At 48.5% G+C, this 19,035-nt stretch overlaps 1 protein-coding gene across 6 annotated transcripts in view; it reads left to right on the top strand.

The window, feature by feature from the left end:
• The window catches only part of LOC104688223 (discoidin domain-containing receptor 2-like), a 51,394-nt gene extending 32,369 nt beyond the window's left edge, over nt 1-19,025 (top strand). For 5 of the 6 annotated variants that reach the window (XM_039561521.1, XM_039561522.1, XM_010397601.4 and 2 more), the window contains 12 exons: nt 74-179; nt 1,310-1,496; nt 5,287-5,533; nt 6,593-6,685; nt 7,182-7,339; nt 7,587-7,782; nt 8,948-9,192; nt 11,496-11,617; nt 11,963-12,160; nt 13,783-14,017; nt 15,465-15,614; nt 16,750-19,025. In XM_039561521.1, the coding sequence (XP_039417455.1) occupies nt 74-179; nt 1,310-1,496; nt 5,287-5,533; nt 6,593-6,685; nt 7,182-7,339; nt 7,587-7,782; nt 8,948-9,192; nt 11,496-11,617; nt 11,963-12,160; nt 13,783-14,017; nt 15,465-15,614; nt 16,750-16,890 (2,078 nt within the window). In that variant the 3' untranslated portion in view covers nt 16,891-19,025. Of the gene's footprint in view, nt 1-73; nt 180-1,309; nt 1,497-5,286; nt 5,534-6,592; nt 6,686-7,181; nt 7,340-7,586; nt 7,783-8,947; nt 9,193-11,495; nt 11,618-11,962; nt 12,161-13,782; nt 14,018-15,464; nt 15,615-16,371; nt 16,410-16,749 lie in introns of all 6 variants that reach the window. The other variant, XM_010397604.4, reaches the window with a different exon arrangement.
• Nucleotides 19,026-19,035: the final 10 nt, after the last annotated feature.

Below are 19,035 nucleotides of genomic sequence, written 5' to 3'. Positions count from 1 at the left end.
AAGTGCCGTACGGACAGAGGTGGTGAGAGGGTGCTGCTGCTGTGTTTCTGAGGTGTATGGCCTTCTTTTTTAGATGGTTTGGCATCCTACAGCATCCCTGAAGGAGGGACAATAGCAGCTCCTGGCTTCCCCATTGTTTATCTGAATGACTCGACCTACGATGGCTACCAGGAACGAAGGTGGGAGAAGTTGTCCCGTTCTCTCTCTGTCACTGTGCAAATTCTCTTCTTTCCTACTCACCGTCACTGGTACCTTGTATCCCAAACGCTTCCTCGTGCTTGTAGGATGTTGCAAGGTGCTGGGTACCAATGTATTTATATATTATCTGATGTTTTCACATGGGGCTGATACAGTAGAGCCTGGATATTAAAAAAAAAAAAAAAAAAGGGTTTTTATGTAGAGAAATGAGTAGGTTTTGCATGTAGCTGTCCAGCACTGACTTAGGAACCTGCTGGAGAGTGTCAGGGAGCTGCAGATGTAGGTGCAAAACCCAACCTGCTAAGCCAGGACTCTTTGGAACTACTTAACCTCTAGTTTACATGCCTGATTGGCTTGGAAGTAGGAATCTGCCTCTTCCAGCTGTTAATCCTGGTTTGGAGTTCAAAGGCACCTGTTCCTGTGCTGCAGTGACAGGAGGGCTCACCTGGGATGGACTTGCAGAGCCAAGGACTTGCAGAGGGGGTCAGGATTGTGCCACATTGGCATCTTCTACTCTGGAACAGTGCTGGAAAACTGCATAATGGGCTCTGCACCCTCAGACAGGAGTGGAATGAGGCAGAGTCCTGGCAAAGAGTCCAATCAGCCTGGGAAAGAGCCAATAACGCTCTCCTCTTGCACAAGGAGCAGTGCCAGAAGTGATCCTGGTTAGAGCTGGCTGTGGTCTCACTCCCCCCTTCCCTGCTTTTCTGTGCTTGCCTGCAGGACTTTCCCCACTGCTTCCCCCAGCACAGGATGAACAGAGCTCCTCCCATGCAGCTGCATGGTGGGATGCTGCACTTCCAGCTCTGTTGGGAGAACACACAGACTCATTTTCCATAGAGTCTGGTTTTGTTCTCCAGAGGCTCTGGCTGTAGCTCAGCTTTGCTCTTAGTCCTTGACACCAGTGCAAAAACGTGTCTTTTCCCAAGCTGGGAACAATGTTAAAATCCCAGCCCAAACAGCATCAAGGTGGTGCTGCATAAGAACAGGGAGTGAGTTCTTGCCCAGGATGGGTTAAGAGTGGGAAAACGGATGTTTTCCTGGTACTGGTTGGAAGACCCATGTGGTTTCCCACTGGAGCTCTGGCTGACTGTTGGTTCTCCCTGGCCAGGCACCTGTATGGAGGGCTGGGCCAGCTCACAGACGGAGTGCTGGGGCTGGATGACTTCACCCAGAGCCACCAGTACCGCGTGTGGCCGGGCTATGACTACGTTGGCTGGAAGAACGAGAGCTTCAGCAAAGGCGCTGTGGAAATGGAGTTCCAGTTTGACCGCCCACGGAACTTCACCTCCATGAAGGTAACTCAGCCTGGACCCTCTCCAGGGGGACAAGCCTTGGGTCTAGGGGCTTCCAGGTTGCCCCTTTGGGTCATTGAATGGCTTGGAAGGGACCTTAAAGCTCATCTCGTTCCACCCTCTTCCACAGGCAGGGACACCTTCCACTAGACCAGGTTGCTCCAAGCCCCGTCCAACCTGGCCTTGAATCCTCTTCCAAAAGCATGAGGATACAGGAAGTGCCTGACAGCAGAATTTGAGCAGGAGATACCCCAAGTTTTCCAGTGTAGAAAGGTGAAGCAGGTGAGCACTTGCTTCTTCAGAGCTCAGACTCTCCTTCCAGTATTTGGCTTGAAGGAATAAAAAGCAGACACCTGAAGCAGTGTTTAGGCAGCTGAGATGGATTTAGGATGTAGGATTTACTGACCCTGGAGATAAAGGAATGTGGCTGCACTTCCATTTTGATTTCTCTGGATGCCTCAGCCTGTGCTTGTGCTGTGGGAAATTGTTTAAACACACAGGAAAAACAAGAGCTGAACTTTGGGTCTGTAGTAAACAGCAGGATCTTTTAAAAAGGATTGGTGGCTTTTCTTGTAGAGATTTCAAATGAAGGAGAACCCACCACATCCTTAAGTAAATTGTTTTGGTGGTTACTTACTCTGGTTTTATTTTGTCTATTTTTAACTTGCAACTGTTGGCTCTTTGCCTGCTTTTGCTGGCAAAAATAAGAGTCCTGCCTTCTCAGAAATCTTCTGCTTCTCAACCTTGATTAAACCACTCTCTTAATCTTTGCTTCAGTAAACTAAGTTGGCAGGACTTCTCAATGCCTTCCTGGTGAGACCAAGGGTCATTTTTGGAGCTGTCTCCCAGTCCTTTCTTTCTTTGCTGATTACTCTTTTGGAGGTACAGAATCTGGACCTGGATGCAGGCTTTCTATCAAATTGCACAAAAGAATGGTACCAATTTCCTGCTTTTGGATGATTCCTCTTTGTTTGTGAATCTTGTGATGATATTAATCCTCCAAGCCAAGAGAGAGGGAGCCAGTGGTCATTAAAGCTTTGGGATCATGCTAAAAGCCAGTTCCAAGTTATTAGTGTCCAGGATAAAAGTCCAGTGTGGAAAGCATCACTTATATTTTGTCCCTGAGTTCACTACCCTGACATGAGTCAGTCCTTGAGATTATTTTAGGAAATTCCCTCCCTCCTGTTTAGTTTATTTTATTGCTGTTGATTCTTCTGTCTCCCTGAGGTCATTGAAAAAGAGTAGCAAAAAATTTTGATTTAGGAATCCATTCCTGTTAGAAAATCAGAGAAGAATTTGTGCCTTAAAATTTGTAGCATTTACTAGTTGACAATGTTTAATCAAATTAATATAATACACGAGCCCACACTGGGACACTGGGGAGAGATGCCTTCCAAAAATCTGTCTTGTAAACACAAGCATCCTGATAAACCAAACACATCAGATCATAAAAACAGCTACTTCATCCAGCACTTAATTAAAAAGCTGTTCTGATTAGCATAAATCAATCTTCATTATTTATTGAATGTTGCCTCTTTCAGCTTTGCATTTCTTTTGTGCAGGCCAGGTGGTCTGTGCATAATTTTTGCATCCTCTTACCTGTTAGCTTTATCCCAGTCCTCTGGGCTTCCCCAGTATCTGAGGAAGTATTAAAAATAAATGTTAGTAACATCACAACTGCATTGCATAGGCTTGCATGCTGTAAAGTTGGACTTTAGTAGGAGATGTTTGCAATAGAAAATGTCTCTGTATCAGTCCAGGATGGAAACACATCCAACTCCTGCCCAAATATGGCACAAATTGTATATTCCAGGCGTCAGGCTTTCCTGCCTGCTTATGAATGACTGTTTCTCCTTATTGAATAATGTTTTCTACGCTTCATCTGGTCCTAATTATATGCAAATACCCTCCTTTTGTCTTTTTGCTGCTCATCAGGCCTGTTGTCCTCATTACTGCTTCACTGCTTTTCACTGCAGGACCTTGCAGAGGCCAAGCAATTAATAGGGTTCAAGGCTGTAGGTGGTTTAGAAACTGTTGTTGTCACCATGGCAAATCCTCCACAGCCATTAGGAAATGATTCCTGGAGTTGCTGGGGAGGGCTGGACCACTGTGGCTGTGAGAATGGAGCAGCCTGAGGGATACTGAAGACTTTGAGTCACCTTGTTTCTTCTGGTTCAGATCAGTGGCCACAGTGCTGAGATTGTGGTCCTGAGCTTCAGGTCTGCATGGCAGAACTCCGTGGTGGGTGTTGAAAAGGAGCTGGGTAAGGTTTGCATTGATGACTGACAGTGGAACAGCATAAAGGAAGCTTCCAAAGCTTGTCCCTTTTCCCAAAGCCTGCTTCCTGAAGGCCTGGGGGAGTGCCAGGTGTTTGGTGGTGATGGAGATGTCACTTTGATGCTGCAGCCCAGGAGCAAGGAGAGAGAAAGTTGCTCCCAGCTCTTGGAAGGTAAAACACACCCCAGCTAGGGAGGTGTGGAGTCAGCCTGGGAGGTGCTTGTGAACTGCTCAGTGTGAGCACGGGTTGTGGAGCTGCAACGGGGAGATGAGAGGGTGTCTCTGTTCAGTGAGGTGCTGTTGTGCCAGCACAGTGATTGCAGTTAAACTCCAGTGTCTCCAGCTAAACCAGGGCTGCAATTGCAGCAGAGACAACCTGATGCTGAGCCACCAGGAGAGCTTGATGGATGCAGGCTTATTGTGAGGGTTTTCCCCTCAGAAAACTCATAAAAAAACCTCATATAAAAGTCAGATTCTTGATTGTATTCAAGGTGCAGCCACAGCAGGGTGTGTGTCACAGGGGAGTATCTTTTTGAGTTTGTACTGGTTTGTGGTTTTTGGAAGCCATTAGCTTAGACTGCAGGTGCCAAAAGTTTCTAAATGCTAAAGAAATTTAGAAGACAAACCTCATCTAATGGCAGAGATCAATTGTGACATCTCACAGCTCAAGCTGGTACCTCAAAAAAGGGACTACAAAGAAATCCCTGGGATCTCTCATGCCAAGAGGGACGGAAGAAGAATCCAAGAGCAGTATTAGGGTCTGGATTCTCCTTGCTCTTCATTGCTTCACTGTTTCATTACCAAGTGGCTGCTGTGTCATTGTTTCCACTCTGGCCTCTGAGATGGGTTTCTGTGGGGGTTTTGGTGGGTTCAGTAGTTCATTTTTTTAACATGGTTGTTACAGCTCGCAGACCACAATCTGTGGGCGGTCCACTTCAGTTATTGATCTTTAAGTAATATTTAAGCTGCAGCTTTGTTTAGTCTAACTATTATTAATGATCAGATTGTTACCTACAAGTTTCACTACAATCCATGTTTCCTATTATCAATGATCAGATTATTAGTTCCAGGGTTTACTCTAATCCATATTTGACTTGCAGTACAGAACCATGTAGTTCAGATAAAGTTCAACTTGTGGCCTAACAATTCCAGCTATTCATGTCAAGCAATTCAAATAATCACATTTTTAACACTAAGAGTTTAGGTGTGGTTTTTCTTTCCCTTCTTAGGTTAAATGTTCAAAGAGAATTGGTCTGCAAGGCTTTAGATTAGTACAGGGTTTGCTTGATTGATTTTTATATGGGCCTTTTGAAGAGCCTGCCAGAGTTTGACCATGAATGTAGCTCTTGCAGGTAAAGTTCAGAGCTGTTCCAGAGCAGCTTTTTGCACAGGTGTTCCCATTGCATGCTGGAACAAGTCACTCATTCTGCATTCTTACAGGGAGATACTGGGCATGGAGAATTTTCATGAACGGAACATCCTTGGGGCTTGATTTAGTCCGTTGTCCTCTTCCCAGGTGCACTGTAACAACATGTTTTCCAAGGGGGTGAAGATTTTCCAGAGGGTGGAGTGTCTGTTCAAACCCCGCCTGATCGCAGACTGGGAGCCCGAGCCTGTGGGGGTGGCGACGGTTTTGGATGACAAAAACCCCAGTGCCAGGTTTGTGACCGTGCCCCTGCAGCAGCGCGTGGGCAAGGCCATCCTGTGCCGCTTCTACTTCGCCGACACCTGGATGATGATGAGCGAGATCTCCTTCCAGTCAGGTGAGTGCTCCTGCGGTCAGGCAGGCCTGGAGAAGCACAGGGAGCAGAAGAGCTGGCGTGGGAGTGCAGGAGATGTGGGGTTCACAGGACTTGTAGCACTGTGGGCTGCACAATGGGAAGGAGGAGGTTGTGCAGGCACTGGAAGGGCGATGCAGGGGCTGAAAGGTTGGGTGGATGTTTTCCAGGCTGACACTGATGCACATGTGCAGAAGCACAACCTGGGCAACCAAAAATTGGGCTGCAGAGCAGTTGTTCTGTTTGAAACAGATCACAGAATCACAAAATATCCTGAGCTGGAGGGACCCACCAGGATCATCCAGTCCAACTCCAACCCTGCACAGACCCCCCAACAGCCCCACCCTGGGCATCCCTGGCAGCGCTGTCCAAACGCTCCTGGAGCTCTGGCAGCCTCGGGGCCGTGCCCATTCCCTGGGGAGCCTGGGCAGTGCCCAGCACCCTCTGGGGGAAGAACCTTTCCCTGCTCTCAGCCTGAGCCTGCCCTGGCCCAGCTCCAGCCGCTCCCTGGGTGCTGTCACTGGTCACCAGATTGAAGATATCAGTATCTGCCTCCACTTCCCCAGCTGCCTGCTGGCTATGAGGTTGATTTTTGCTTCTCTTTACCAAGTATTTTGTTATGAATAATTCAAGTATATCTAGAGATGAGGAGATCAAGTTTAGCAGATTATTAAAAAATAGAGGCTGACTTTTTTTTTTTTTTTTTTTTTTTACCTCAAGTCTTAACTATGATGTAGAAGTCAATGCTATGAGGTGCTTTAAAAGGCTCTGAAAGGAAAAGGACAAGAGTCTTGGAGAAAACCAAGGACTGGCAGGAAAAGATCTGGCTCCAAGGTCTCTAATCAGCTGTAGTGAGAGGACATTCCTGAGAGAGGAATGCCCTCAGTGCTGCTTGTTGCTTACCTTGGAGACAGCAGCCCCTCTGCTGGGTTCCTGACCTGCTGCCTGGACCCCAGCACCCTCCTGCTGGAGTTGGGATTGCAGGGACTGCTGGCAGGAGCAGGAAGGTTTTGGTGGGCTGACACATTCCCTTTCCTTTCCCAGACATGGAGAGTGTGAATCCCAATTTCGTTACGGCAGCCACAAGCACCATGGATCTCCTGGAAACGGAGTACAACGTTACTGAAGGCACCTGGGGTAAGGGCTTCTGCCCCTTGGCCATGTCAAGGGTTCAAGTGTTGGGGAGTTTCACAGGAACATCCCAGTTAACGTGGTCTTTCCCTCCGTTTCTGGAGATCTGGGGATGGTTTGGGTGGTGCCTTATGCACAGGGCAGCATCTGACAGTCCCCTGAGCCTCAGTTGGTCCTCCTGCCCTCAGCTGGCCAGAGCTGCCTCTGAACGTGAGGCTTAGATGGAACCAGTGAAACTCTGAGCACTGTCTGCTCTAGGATGGATCCACTGCAGGAATCTGTTCTGCTCAGAGCTGTGTTTGGTCGCAGAAGTTCTCTGCACAATTCTTAGCTCTTTGAGCCTCCAAAATGAGAATTTCTGGTAAGAGCAAAATGTGAACACAGCTGATGTTAATGCTCAGGGAGCTGCCCAAGGTCTTTTCTGTACCAGACTGTAGGAAGTTGGCCAGCACAGAAAACTTCTGGTGCTTTAACCCCAGATTCTCCTTCTCTGTGATTGCAGGAACCACATCTTCTGTAACCAGCACCTGGATAGGGGAGAAGGCAGATGACTCCAACACCTCCATCCTCGTGGGCTGCCTTGTGGCTATTATTCTGCTGCTCCTGATGATTATAATCATCATTCTTTGGAAGCAATATGTTCAGAAAAGGTTGGAAAAGGTAATACAATGGGGCTATTTTGCAGACACAAATTCAGAACTAATCATTAACCCTAATGAGCTCAGAACTGTGTGAAAAGCACAGGGTTTCTCCAGCTCCATGGAGTAGCTAAAGCTGCTCCCACAGCAGGGGAGGATGCCAGCCCTGTCCAAGACGTTACTGGAAGTTGCTGTGGTTGCAGCCAAGGCATTACTTAACAACTGAGTGTTGCCTCAGTGTTTTGGGTTTTTTTCCCCTCTCTCTGCAGGCCCCACGCCGAATCCTGGAGGAGGATGCCACCGTTCGCCTCTCCTTCTACAGCTACACCATTGCCAACAACCAGACCCAGATCCACCAGTCAAATCCCACCTATGAACGTGCTTTCCCACTGGATTTGGAATATCACCAGCCAGCTACACTGCTCCAAAAGCTTCCAGAGCTCTCCCAAAGTGCAGAGGACTCAGGTAACATCATCAGTCTCCAGAACTGCATGTTTCTTCTTTTGTTATTTCTGTCAGATTGTAACATGTGCCACTTGTTTAAGTTGCCACCTTTGACTCCTGTGCAATTCAATAACCCAGGGACCTCAGGCAGTATTGTGGAGCTCTGACACTTTTCAGCATGGAACTGTGACAGCTGGAGCAGCAGCCCCACTAGAGGGTGGTGGCCTTTTATTTTTTTGTTTGAAGACTGTTTATGTATTACCCAGGTCATCTTTTAGCAGCTGGTTTGGGCAGTCAAAGCAATCACACATCGTTTGTGGAGCTGCTGCCTGCAGCACTCTTGGGAGAAGACCTTTAGCACCTTTTTCTGCACCCAGGGCTCTTTGAAATTTCTGTAGAAAAACCAGAAGGAACTAGAGCAGGGAATTGTCCGTGGTGTCCTGGCTTCCAGCCCCTGGGGAGCTTTTGGACCCACACAGAAGGGAATGTTTCCAACAGTGTTTTGTACTCGGTGAGGGCAGTGCTGATCAGTGAATGGAAGGGCAGTGCTGCATTCCTCACACTGGCAAGTTGCTAAGATCCAGCATTATTCTGCACAGGGAGACTGATTGGATTGAGCCAGGGCATGAATTCGAAGCAGAACAAATGTTCTGTGTAGTACTGACCATACAGGGAGTTAATTCCAAAGCATTATCCCATATTTATGTGAATGTGAATGTGAATATTTATATGAATATTTATGTAAGAGGGAGAGGAGTTTGCTACCGGAGGACATGGCAAATAGAAGCCTCGATCAGTTCTTGTAGCAGGAGGGAATCCAGAGCAAGTTTGACATTGTGAAAAACATCCCTGCATCAGGTAATGGGAACTGATTGTACTTAGGATGAATCAGAAACAGAAAATCACTTCAGACTCGCCTCCCTGTCTGGACAAGAACTGTAGTTCTCATGACTGGCTAGAACAGGTTGTGTTGAGCAGGAATTTGCTAGCAGCTCACAGGTATTCCGTGGCTTGTTCTGGTTGAAGCCCTGGTTAAAACAGAGCAGTGTCTCCCGTGTGGGTGTCCCTCAGTGGGAGGTAGCAGGCGGCCGAATTCCCAGAGCTGTGGGACTGGGAGGAGTGGAAACTGGGACACACTGGTTCTGAGGGATGAGCGTGTGACTCACCTGTCTTTGGCTCCCCTTAGTGTGCAGTGGGGACTATGCTGAGCCTGACCTGACCAAGTCCACCCCTCACCAAGGCTTCCAGAACAACGTTCCTCACTACGCAGAGACGGACATCGTGCACCTGCAGGGGGTGACCGGCAACAACATGTACGCAGTGCCGGCCCTCACCGTGGACTCCCTCACCAAGAAGGACATCTCCGTGGGGGAATTCCCCCGGCAGCAGCTGAGGCTCAAGGAGAAGCTGGGGGAAGGACAGTTTGGAGAGGTACAGCCATTCTCTGCTGCTTTTCCTCCAGCAGAAAGGAGGTGCCTGGCAGAGATTAATCTCCTGAGCTGCTGTGCAGTGGGACTGAGGGGTCTGCATTCCAGTGTTTTAGTTAAAATGTGTGTTTGCTCTTGGGGAAAGCTGATGTCCCTCAGGCTAAGCCACTGAGCCCCTGTGCAGCTCTGAGGCTTTGCTCGGTACCACAGGAGTCTTTATCAATAGATGAACTTGGCAAACTTTTTCTGTTTGCTATCTGTATCTCTGTTAATTCCCACCTAGGGGTGGGAATCCAGGCTTTCATGTCTTCCATGGACATCTCAAATGTGATGGCTGTCACCCACCTTTAGGCATGTGGGTTTGAAAACTCTCCAAAGTCCAGCTAACACCGATCCTTGCTGTAAAAACAGCTTTCTCAGCCATAGATGGAGCTTCTGGGGGTGCTCTGTGCACTGACCCAAACAAAGACATTTCCCAAGCACTGTGGCACCCTCATTTTCTGGCACTGCTGCTTGCTCAAGCCCCAGTTTGTCAGCAGCCTCAGGCAGAATGATGCACACATCTGTCATCTGCCAAACTTTCCCTTTGCTCCTTGAGCTCCTTTCAAGCTGTCAGTGTTTTCACCTCGCCTTTTCTTCTCTCCCTGCTTCATTTTCATACCATCTGTAGCTCCATCCTGAGCAGGTCTTTCCCTCTCCTGCTCTCACTTTTCCACTGTCTTTTTTCTTCCCAGCTTTTGTTCACTCACAGCCTTAAAGTCTGTCTCTCTATTACATTTTGGCAAGCACAGCCCTTTACTGGCTGCTTCCTGCTCTGTGATGTGCTCATCTTTGTGGTTCCTCCATTCTGACACCCCAGCCCCTTCCCTGTCCCCTCACCTCTTCCTGGCTCACTCTGTGTGCTGGGAAGGTGCTGACATCCTCAGCCTCCTCACCTGGCTGTCAGTGCAGCCCTTTCTGCTGTTGCCTGGATCCTGCTCTGTGCTCCAAAAGTGACACAGAGAGAGTTATTTTCTCATTGTTTTGCTTCTGGTTTCTCCTTTCCTCTCATGCCTGTCCTTCTAGTAACTGCAATAACTCTACCTTTGTGTTGATGGGAGATTTGCTCTCCCATCCTCATTTTCCTTGAGGATGGATTCAGAGCCTGTTCCTTTCCATGCATCACAAACTCTTTGGCAAATGTGCTGCACCACATTTTCCTGCCTCTCCTTCTCACCTCCTCAGTCCTTACCAAACTGGCCATCACGTGCTCTGCTCCACTGCTCTGGCTCTGTGTGCTCCTAGAAACAGGGCTCATTGCTTCTTTCAGCTCTCCACTCTTCCTTTCAGTCTTTTTTCCTCCTTTCTCCCAGCCACCCCTCCCTGGTGACACATCACCTCGGAATTACCTGTGCTTAGTCCTGTGGCTCTTCCCTGTCTGAGGTCTCGTGGCTGCACTTTCCCCACAGCAGCTTCATTCTCTGTGGAACTGCAGCAGCATCTTTGTACCTTCGTTCCCGTTCTGCAGCTTTGTCCCATTTTTCTCTGCTCTCTCATTTTTCTCCTCACCATGCTTGTGACAAAAGCTCTTGCTGCTCCCTTCATACAAAATTCATTGTGCTCCCATTACACTCCCCTCACTGCTTCAAGTCTTTCACTGACACATCCAGTCTGCTCCCCTTTTCCAGTCCTTTCTCCCATCCACACCCTCAGGTCTGTCTGCTTTCCCCACCCTGTTCTCCATTTGGATGCATATTCTGGTAACTTCTTAAGCAAGTGTCTTGTCACCCCTTCTTGTACAACCCTGGCAGCAATTTTATATCTTTAATCATTAATTTATTGGAAGACATTTGGAATTGTGTGTAGTCATTAGAGTATTTGTCTATTTATCTCTGGGTATATGCACAGGTGAGGTGTTCATATCAGGGACACACATGCACATGCTTTTCTCCTCTTTTTTCCTCTGGAATTAGAGGATTTTGGATAACTGGCTGTAGTTCCTGGATGCTCCTCAGTGAAGTCTGAGCAATGCCTCAAGCCAGGCCGTGGTTTGATGGTTCTGGACTTGTGTGAGGTGCTGTAGTGTTGGGGGCACATCTGGCTTTGATCCCTGTGCTCCTGTGTCATGGGCTACATCCTGGACACATTTTACCAGGATCTAGGGCCAGCCCTTGGGTCATTTCTCATCACAGCTGTGTCACCTTCGCTGATCATTCACTTGTTCATTCTGCCAGCAGTGACAGAGCAGTGACCTGGCTGGGATGTTGTTTTCCTCTGGTTTTCTGCCCGTGTGTGCTCTTACAGCTGCCTCTGCCTTCTGCTCTGCAGGTGCACCTCTGTGAAGCCGATGGCCTGCTGGAATTCCTGGGAGTCTCATCCTCAGAATTCACTCACCAGCCAGTACTTGTGGCAGTGAAAATGCTGAGATCAGATGTCAACAAAACAGCCAGGTAAGTGCACCTGCAATGCCAACCAGCTGGGGAGGAAAACAAATGCTCCCCAAGCACAGGTTAACCCTGGGGACTGCTGTGGGAGTGTCGTGTGTCTGTGGTGGATGTTCCATGTGTTCATGGAAGGAGCAGAACACAGCAGGGAGTGGGGGTAGGGGAAGCTGGAATGTCAGACTGGAATGCTGCATTAATCCTGTTTGCTGGGAAAGGTCAGCGTTGAACATGAGCTCAGAACCAGTTTCACACTTGTGTGTGCAAAGTGTGAATTGCTCTGAGCTGGGAACACACCACTTGTGCTGTCCTCAGGAATGGTTTAGGATTCAAAGGTGTTTTCTGGTTTACAAGGAACGATTTCCTGAAGGAGATCAAGATCATGTCCCGGCTGAAGAACCCGAACATCATCCGGCTGCTGGGCGTGTGTGTGCGGGACGACCCCCTGTGCATGATAACAGAGTACATGGAGAACGGAGACCTCAACCAGTTCCTGTCCCAGAGGGAGATCTACAGCAAATTTGCCATTTCAAACAATATCCCCTGTGTCACGTAAGAGAAGCTGCCTGTCTTTTTGGGATAAATCAGTTTTATCTGCCGTGCCTTCCCAGCAGGGACCTTCCTGCAGCCTGGCCACTGCCATGGCACATGGACACCAGTCCTGCTTGCTGTTGTTCCTGAGGCCTCTGTGTTCCCCTGAAGTGTCCCTGACAGAGCTGTTCTGGTCACAGAGACCATCCTAGATGTATTTATTGAGGTGACCATCTGTTTATGTTAGTGGGCTTGCATCAAATATTTCATTAATACGAAAAGCAGTTGCATTACAGCAAGAATTTTGGGATGAAAATCAATAATGTCTCTTAGGCTTTTAAGTAGGTTCATATGTTCCCTGGTGTCCAAAAAATATTGCATGAGAGGAGCTGAGTGTGGAGCTTCAGTAAGGAGAAGATTTCATCAGCCAACAGAAGGAGAATATTTGGCAGAGAAAACCACTTTTTGTCAGCAGTGGCACTCGTCTCCCTCCTCAATGGGAGGATTAAATCTGACATAAAAGCATCTCTGCTATTGCAGAAATGCTGTCCTCAGAGGAGAGTGATGTAGGACTAATACATTCTGCTTGATAAAGAGCCCTGCACTGACCAGAAGCTGCAGCACTGCTGAGCCTTTGGCGTGTTCCTCCCCAAAGGGTTGCACAGATTTGTGGCTCAGGCACAAGGCAGGCAGGCAGAGCCAGCTCTGGTGTGCTGGACAGGAGGTGGCTGGCTCTTACCATGGCCAGACAGCACCAGCCTTGCTGCCAGGACCTGTCAGGAGTGTTAACCTGGGATAGTGGAAGGTGTCCCTGCCCACGGCAGGGGTGGAATGAAATGATCTTTAAAGTCCCTTCCAACTCAAACCTTCCATGATTCTGTGATTAGTCCCCTTTTCTTCATGTTCTGGTGACAAAGACCTTTTTGTTTGACCTTTACTAGAGAAATACAAACTGGGAGCAGTTTATCAGATGTGTCCTGATGAGCACTTGGTCGTGTGAAGCATTTGAGCAGCAGCAGTGGGAAACAGGCTGAGCAGCACAGAGCAATAGTGTGGGAAGAATGCTGAGAGTCCAATGGTCCAAACCCTGTCTGTGTATCCTGCAGCTTTATTAATCCCATCTTCATTTTGCTAATGGAGGAATTAAAATTAAATTAGATGGGAAATGCATCTGTTTCTATTTTCAGTAATGTTTAGCATATTTAAAACCAAGTAAACTCTCTTTCATGTGAAGTGACACACTTATGTTAATATAAGCATTCAATAGTGGTGTTGTTTGAAATACCAGGCTAAGTGGTTTTTAAGATATGAGATTCTGAGCTTCATTTTTCATGTCTCTCTGCAAAAAAAATTGGTGCTTTGATGCATGAACTCTTTGAAAATCTCGAAATTAATGTTTGATATTGAAAAAAAAAAAATCTAAAGGATGTCAGATTGTAAAGGCCTGAATTTCAGGGACAGCCTGTCTGCTCCTGCTTACTCAGCTTGGGAGCTTGGCTGTTCATGTCCTGGAATGAGACAGTTTAGTTCCACTGTTATGGCAGGAAATAAACCAACAGGTCACTAACCCATCACATACAATAAAGTCCTGAGTGTGGGGGAACTCCACTGATTTTTCTTTGTTTTATTTTCCTTTACTGCAGCCACTCCAACCTGCTGTACATGGCCACCCAGATCGCCTCGGGGATGAAGTACTTGGCATCCCTGAACTTTGTGCACAGGGATCTGGCAACTCGCAACTGCCTGGTGGGGAACAACTACACCATCAAGATTGCAGACTTTGGCATGAGCAGGAACCTTTACAGTGGGGATTACTACAGGATCCAGGGGAGAGCTGTGCTGCCCATTCGTTGGATGGCCTGGGAAAGCATCCTCCTGGTAGGCACTGCACAAAGCCTCTCCTCCTTTCTGCCTCTGATTTTCACTGTGCCCCTGAAGCAGTGACACATCTGTGTGCCAGCCCTTGCACCACCAATATCTGTGCTGCACCTGGCCCTGGGTGAGAAATCCACGGGGTTGTGTTGGACATCACTCATATCCTTGGAAATACAGCATGTCATGGAATGGTTTGGGTTGGAAGGGACCTTAAAGCCCATCCAGTGCCAGCCCTGCCATGGGCAGGGACACCTCCCACTGTCCCAGGCTGCTCCAAGCCCCAATGTCCAGCCTGGCCTTGGGCACTGCCAGGGATCCAGGGGCAGCCCCAGCTGCTCTGGGGCCTGGTTTCTGTTCTGTGCCTGACATTCCTGCTGGAATTGTAAGGAGGTTGCCTCTCTGTGCTTATTTCCCCAGTTGGGAAGCTGAGAGGGGCAGGGACAAAACTTCATGAGTTTTTCGAGTGCCAGGTTGTGGGGTTTTTTCATGTTTAAGGGTCCTGCTTTTTCCCCTCAGATTGTTCCACAGCGCAAACACCTCCACTCTGGAGGATATTTAGCCAAGTATTTCTTTCTCATAGTAGTTGGTGAGTTACTTTCTTGCAACATGCTCTCCAAGCACCCAGGAAAATTGCAGTTACCTCTGCTATAAAGGCTGCCAGGCCCATGCTTTCCTAAAAACCACCCTCTTCCTGGTTACAGCTGCATCTAAACCATAAATCACTCCCATCTTCCCTGTGTGAACATCTTCCAAACCTTGACAGACTGCAAGGGTTGCCAGATAAGCCTGGGTGAAGTGGGGCTTGGGTGTTTTCTGCCCAAACAGGCCCTCCAGCCCCTCAAGTGTTTTGTGTTATTTTCTGAGCAATCTTCTTTTTACTTCTCCAGAAACACATTGTTCCAAACGCAGCCAGTTTGGGCACATTTTTTTGAAGACAGAAAACAGGGACTGCAAGAAGATTGTCACTGGCTTCTTACACGTGCAAAAATCAAAACTGTCTTGGGCCTTTCTCTAAGAGTCTGAAGTCTGCTCTGGCTCTGCTTTCACCCTGAGGGCTTTGCTTCCCTTTCAAAGGCTTTTCTGTGAGCTCTGCTGTTTTGGGTGGACGTAGGCAGTAGCTGTCCACCCCCCCCAGTTCATTTAATTCTGCTGCAAACAGAATTTCTTGGAGGGACAGAAGTTTCTGGCCTTCTCTGGGACCTGCTCCCTGTTACAAAGCTTTGCCCCTGTGAAAACCTTCTCAGGGCTTGTGGGACCCCCCTTGCTACTCCTGCCCCACAAACAGCCCTGTCATCCTTGTGTGTGTGCGGCTGGGAGCAGCTCACCTGCTGTGCTGGCTCTTTTTGGAGCATTTTCCCTGGTGCATCCTCATGTTGAGCTGCAGAGGGTGCAGACTGAAAGGGCTTTGCTGAAAGCAAACCTGGGCTGAGCAGATCCTCTCTGTCCACAGGGCAAGTTCACCACAGCCAGCGACGTGTGGGCGTTCGGGGTCACCCTGTGGGAGATGTTTGTGCTGTGCAAGGAGCAGCCCTACAGCCTCCTCACGGACGAGCAGGTCATCGAGAACACGGGGGAGTTCTTCCGCAGCCAGGGCAGGCAGGTAAGGAATGCAGCAGGCTCCTCCTTCACTCAGCCACTCCCATCCAGGTGGGTGTTCCCGGGGCCTCCCCCCCTGCCCTCACCTCCTCTGCATCTACTCAACTTCTCACCTGTGTCCTGCCTCTCCTCCCCTTTTCCTGGGCTCACTGCACCAATTTTCCTCTCTTGGAGTCTCACTGGAAGAATCTCTCTGCCCTGTCCTGCTTCTTTCCTATTCTAAACCACTTCACTCTGCCCTGTCTGCAGCTTTTCCAGGCTCTCCCACACAATCCTCGTGCTCCTTTCCTCTGTCAGCACTCTCCCACCAGCATTGCCTCTGAAAGATGAGGAAGCAGGAGGGAGTTGAGGTGGGAAGGAGCAGTTGTTAGTTCCCAGGGATTAGATCCTCCCTGTAGTGTCTCCACATATGCCAGGAAGCCTTTGGCCATCTCCAGCTGCTGAAGGGCTTTTCTGTGTCATTTTGTCCCCACTGCTGCTGCCCTCAATAGATACCAGTGGTACAGGACACTCCATCTCCTCAGTACCCAAAGCTGTGGAGTGCCAGTTCAGAACAGTTCTCCCCAAAATTCACCTTTAGCACCAGGGAATAAAGGGAAATAAAATGATGGGGGGTTTACTCACCATCTCCCAAATACTAATGATTAGCCAAGAGCCTAAAAGAAGTGAGCCTAAAAAATGAGAGGGAGAAATGAAATCATTCTGCTCAGCTGTGCTGTAGATAAGCTCTAAAAGGTGTTCTTTCTGTCTCTGCTAACAAGCTGTCACAATGCTTAGAAAGCCTCATGGATTGTCTACGGTGAGTTGAAAGTACTTGGATTTTATTGTGGTAAATCTGGGTTTGGTTTGTGTTTTGCTGTCTCTTGGGAGACAAATCCCTCAGAAGCCTTGATGTTTTCTGGGGGACAAAGGCCTGTTTTGTGACCAGCTCATCAGTCAAGTTGGCAAAGTGTCCGTGGTGCCGTTTGAGAGGCTCTGTCCAGACTCTGCTGCCAGACTGGGGCTGGATGGATTCCAAACACTGCATGGTGGCTGTGTCTTGTAAACCTGGAATGAAACTGTCTTTCGGTGTTACTTTAGTAAAAGCTCAGTTCTTTTGTGAAAACCCCACTGAAATACCATGACTCTCTTCCTTTCAGATCTATCTCTCCCAGACTCCTCTGTGTCCTAACCCTGTGTTCGACCTGATGCTGAAATGCTGGAGCAGGGATATCAAAGATCGTCCCACTTTTGACGTGATCCACCAGTTCCTGCTAGAACAAATGGAATCAAACATTTGACTCCAGGAAAGAGGCAAACTGTTGAGAACAGAGTGACTTTGGGGTCTCTTTGCCTGTCCCTCACAGTCTGGGCCCTATTTCAGTTGGGATGTCCATGGCAGCTGCTCGTTCTCTTGGCCATGGTCTGACACACAGGACCAGAGGATCTCATTTGGTTGAAAAAATCATCTCCTCTTCTGAATCATTTCCTGGGAATACTGTGAGAGGGGTTTTATTGGATACCCATACACCTTTGGGCAAAAGGAATGAGTAAAACTTGGAGGGACTTGGAGCTCTCTCCTGGCTGGAAGAGAAGGCCTGGTCAGTGAGAGCGCTGCCACTCGAGAGCAGGTTTCTGGAAGGAAAGACTGCAGCCTTCTAGAGCTGTTCCATGAAATCAGATGGAAGTCTTGTGCACATTAGCAAGTGTTTCTGTGTGCTCTTGCTACAATGGTGAGAGACCAGAAGCATCTGGAGCTGGGAAATGGTTTAATGGACTTGGGAACTGACGGAGCATTTAGGAACCCTTTGGGAGTGACACTACCAGGGTCTACAGAAGATGCTGAAACAAGAGTCCAAGCTGATGTTCTGTTTTCCTGTGGTTGTTAAGCACTGCTTTGGTTATATATGTGCGTTTTCCCCACACTGGATTTTTTTGTTGTTGTTTTCTAGAAAAAATGATTTTGAAAATGAATGTTAAAGGTCATTGGGAGGTCACTGTGTTAGAAGGTCTTCCTCTGACCTACAGATTAAGGTTAGGGTAGGGAGTTTGTATTGAGAAGTAGCCGATACTGTACTACTGTCACTACGTAGATTTATTAACCTAATGAACTTGTAGCCACAATGGACTGATGTGCAATTAATCCTGTATAATTACCCATCAATATGAGATCTCTAAATCAATGCTGTTACGTGGGAGAGGGAACTTAGATTTGGTGGAACCGGATGGCTGAGAGCAGAACCCTCTTTGTCCTTGTCACAGCTGCCACGAGAGGGACGGGAGGAGCACGCAGGTCACACGTGTGTGTCTGGAGCCCGAGGTTCCTCTCCAGGTGTGCAGCAGGTTGGTGCCATGGCCAGGCAGGGGCAGCTGAGCCCAGGCTCTGTCACTGCTGTGTCACAGGAGGCCCCAGGGCTGGGCTGGCACATCCCCTGCTGTGGCCTGTCCTTTATCTCAGTGCGGGGCCTGTTACTCATTGAACTTGGGGTTGCTTTTTGTGTGTCCTGTCACAAACAGCTCATTCTTTGGAGGGTTTTAGAGGGCTCTGAAATCCATTTGGAGCGAGTTAGAGAATTCAGTGTGTTTCTACAATGAATCCGTTGTGGATTTACCAGGTGCCTGGGGAATACTCTGCTATTCCCTCTCTAATCATTTAGCAAGATACTTTGGACCAAACCAAATATTTCATAAGCTGGGAGAAGATGAAAGCTCAGCACTTGGCTTTTTTTTTTTTTTTTGTTTAAAAAGTAGAATCCAGCATAAGATGTATTTCCAGTAAAGATTATAAAGATAATTTTCATGTTAGCCACAAGCATAGATGACTGGCTGGCTGTGCTGCGAGAGGGCACTGCTGAGAGGGGAATGCCTGAGTGGTTACAACACAGGGATAATTGTGCTAAAAGAAACACGCTGCTTCTGAATGGGCAGATGCCAGGATGGAGTGTGGCATGGCTGTGTCTGCTCCTTGGGAGGGCTCCAGCCATGCCTGGGCTGTCCTGCTGGGGATGTGTCCCCACCCCAGCTGCTCCTCTGAGCCCCTTTAGGGCTGGGGAGCTGGAGGGCTCAAGTGCTCTCATCTCCCTGCAGGGATACCTGGAATCTCACCTCCACATAGGTTTGGTTTTTTTCTCCCTGTGACTGGGGTGAGCTGCCCTTCCCTGTGGGAGTCAGAGCCAGCAGGTCCCTGCTGCAGCCTGCTGGGTGCTGTTGTCTGGCAAACCACTCAGCCATGGGGTTTCTGGAGCATTCCTGCCCCAGAACATGTCCCCAGTATTACCCAGCCGTGTGTGTGGTCCCCTGTGCTCCGGAGCTGGGAGCTCCCAGGGTGTGGAGCGTCCCCTCTGTGCTTCTGTGACATCTGGATGTGCTGTTCCTCCACTGACATGGTGACATACAAAGTTTGTCTCATACCAATAAATTCTAATGATAACCTTGACAAAAGTGAA

This window comes from Corvus cornix, chromosome 17, assembly GCF_000738735.6.
Source record: "Corvus cornix cornix isolate S_Up_H32 chromosome 17, ASM73873v5, whole genome shotgun sequence".
Classification (NCBI taxonomy): domain Eukaryota; kingdom Metazoa; phylum Chordata; class Aves; order Passeriformes; family Corvidae; genus Corvus; species Corvus cornix.
This window is presented reverse-complemented; position numbering and strand designations above follow the sequence as displayed.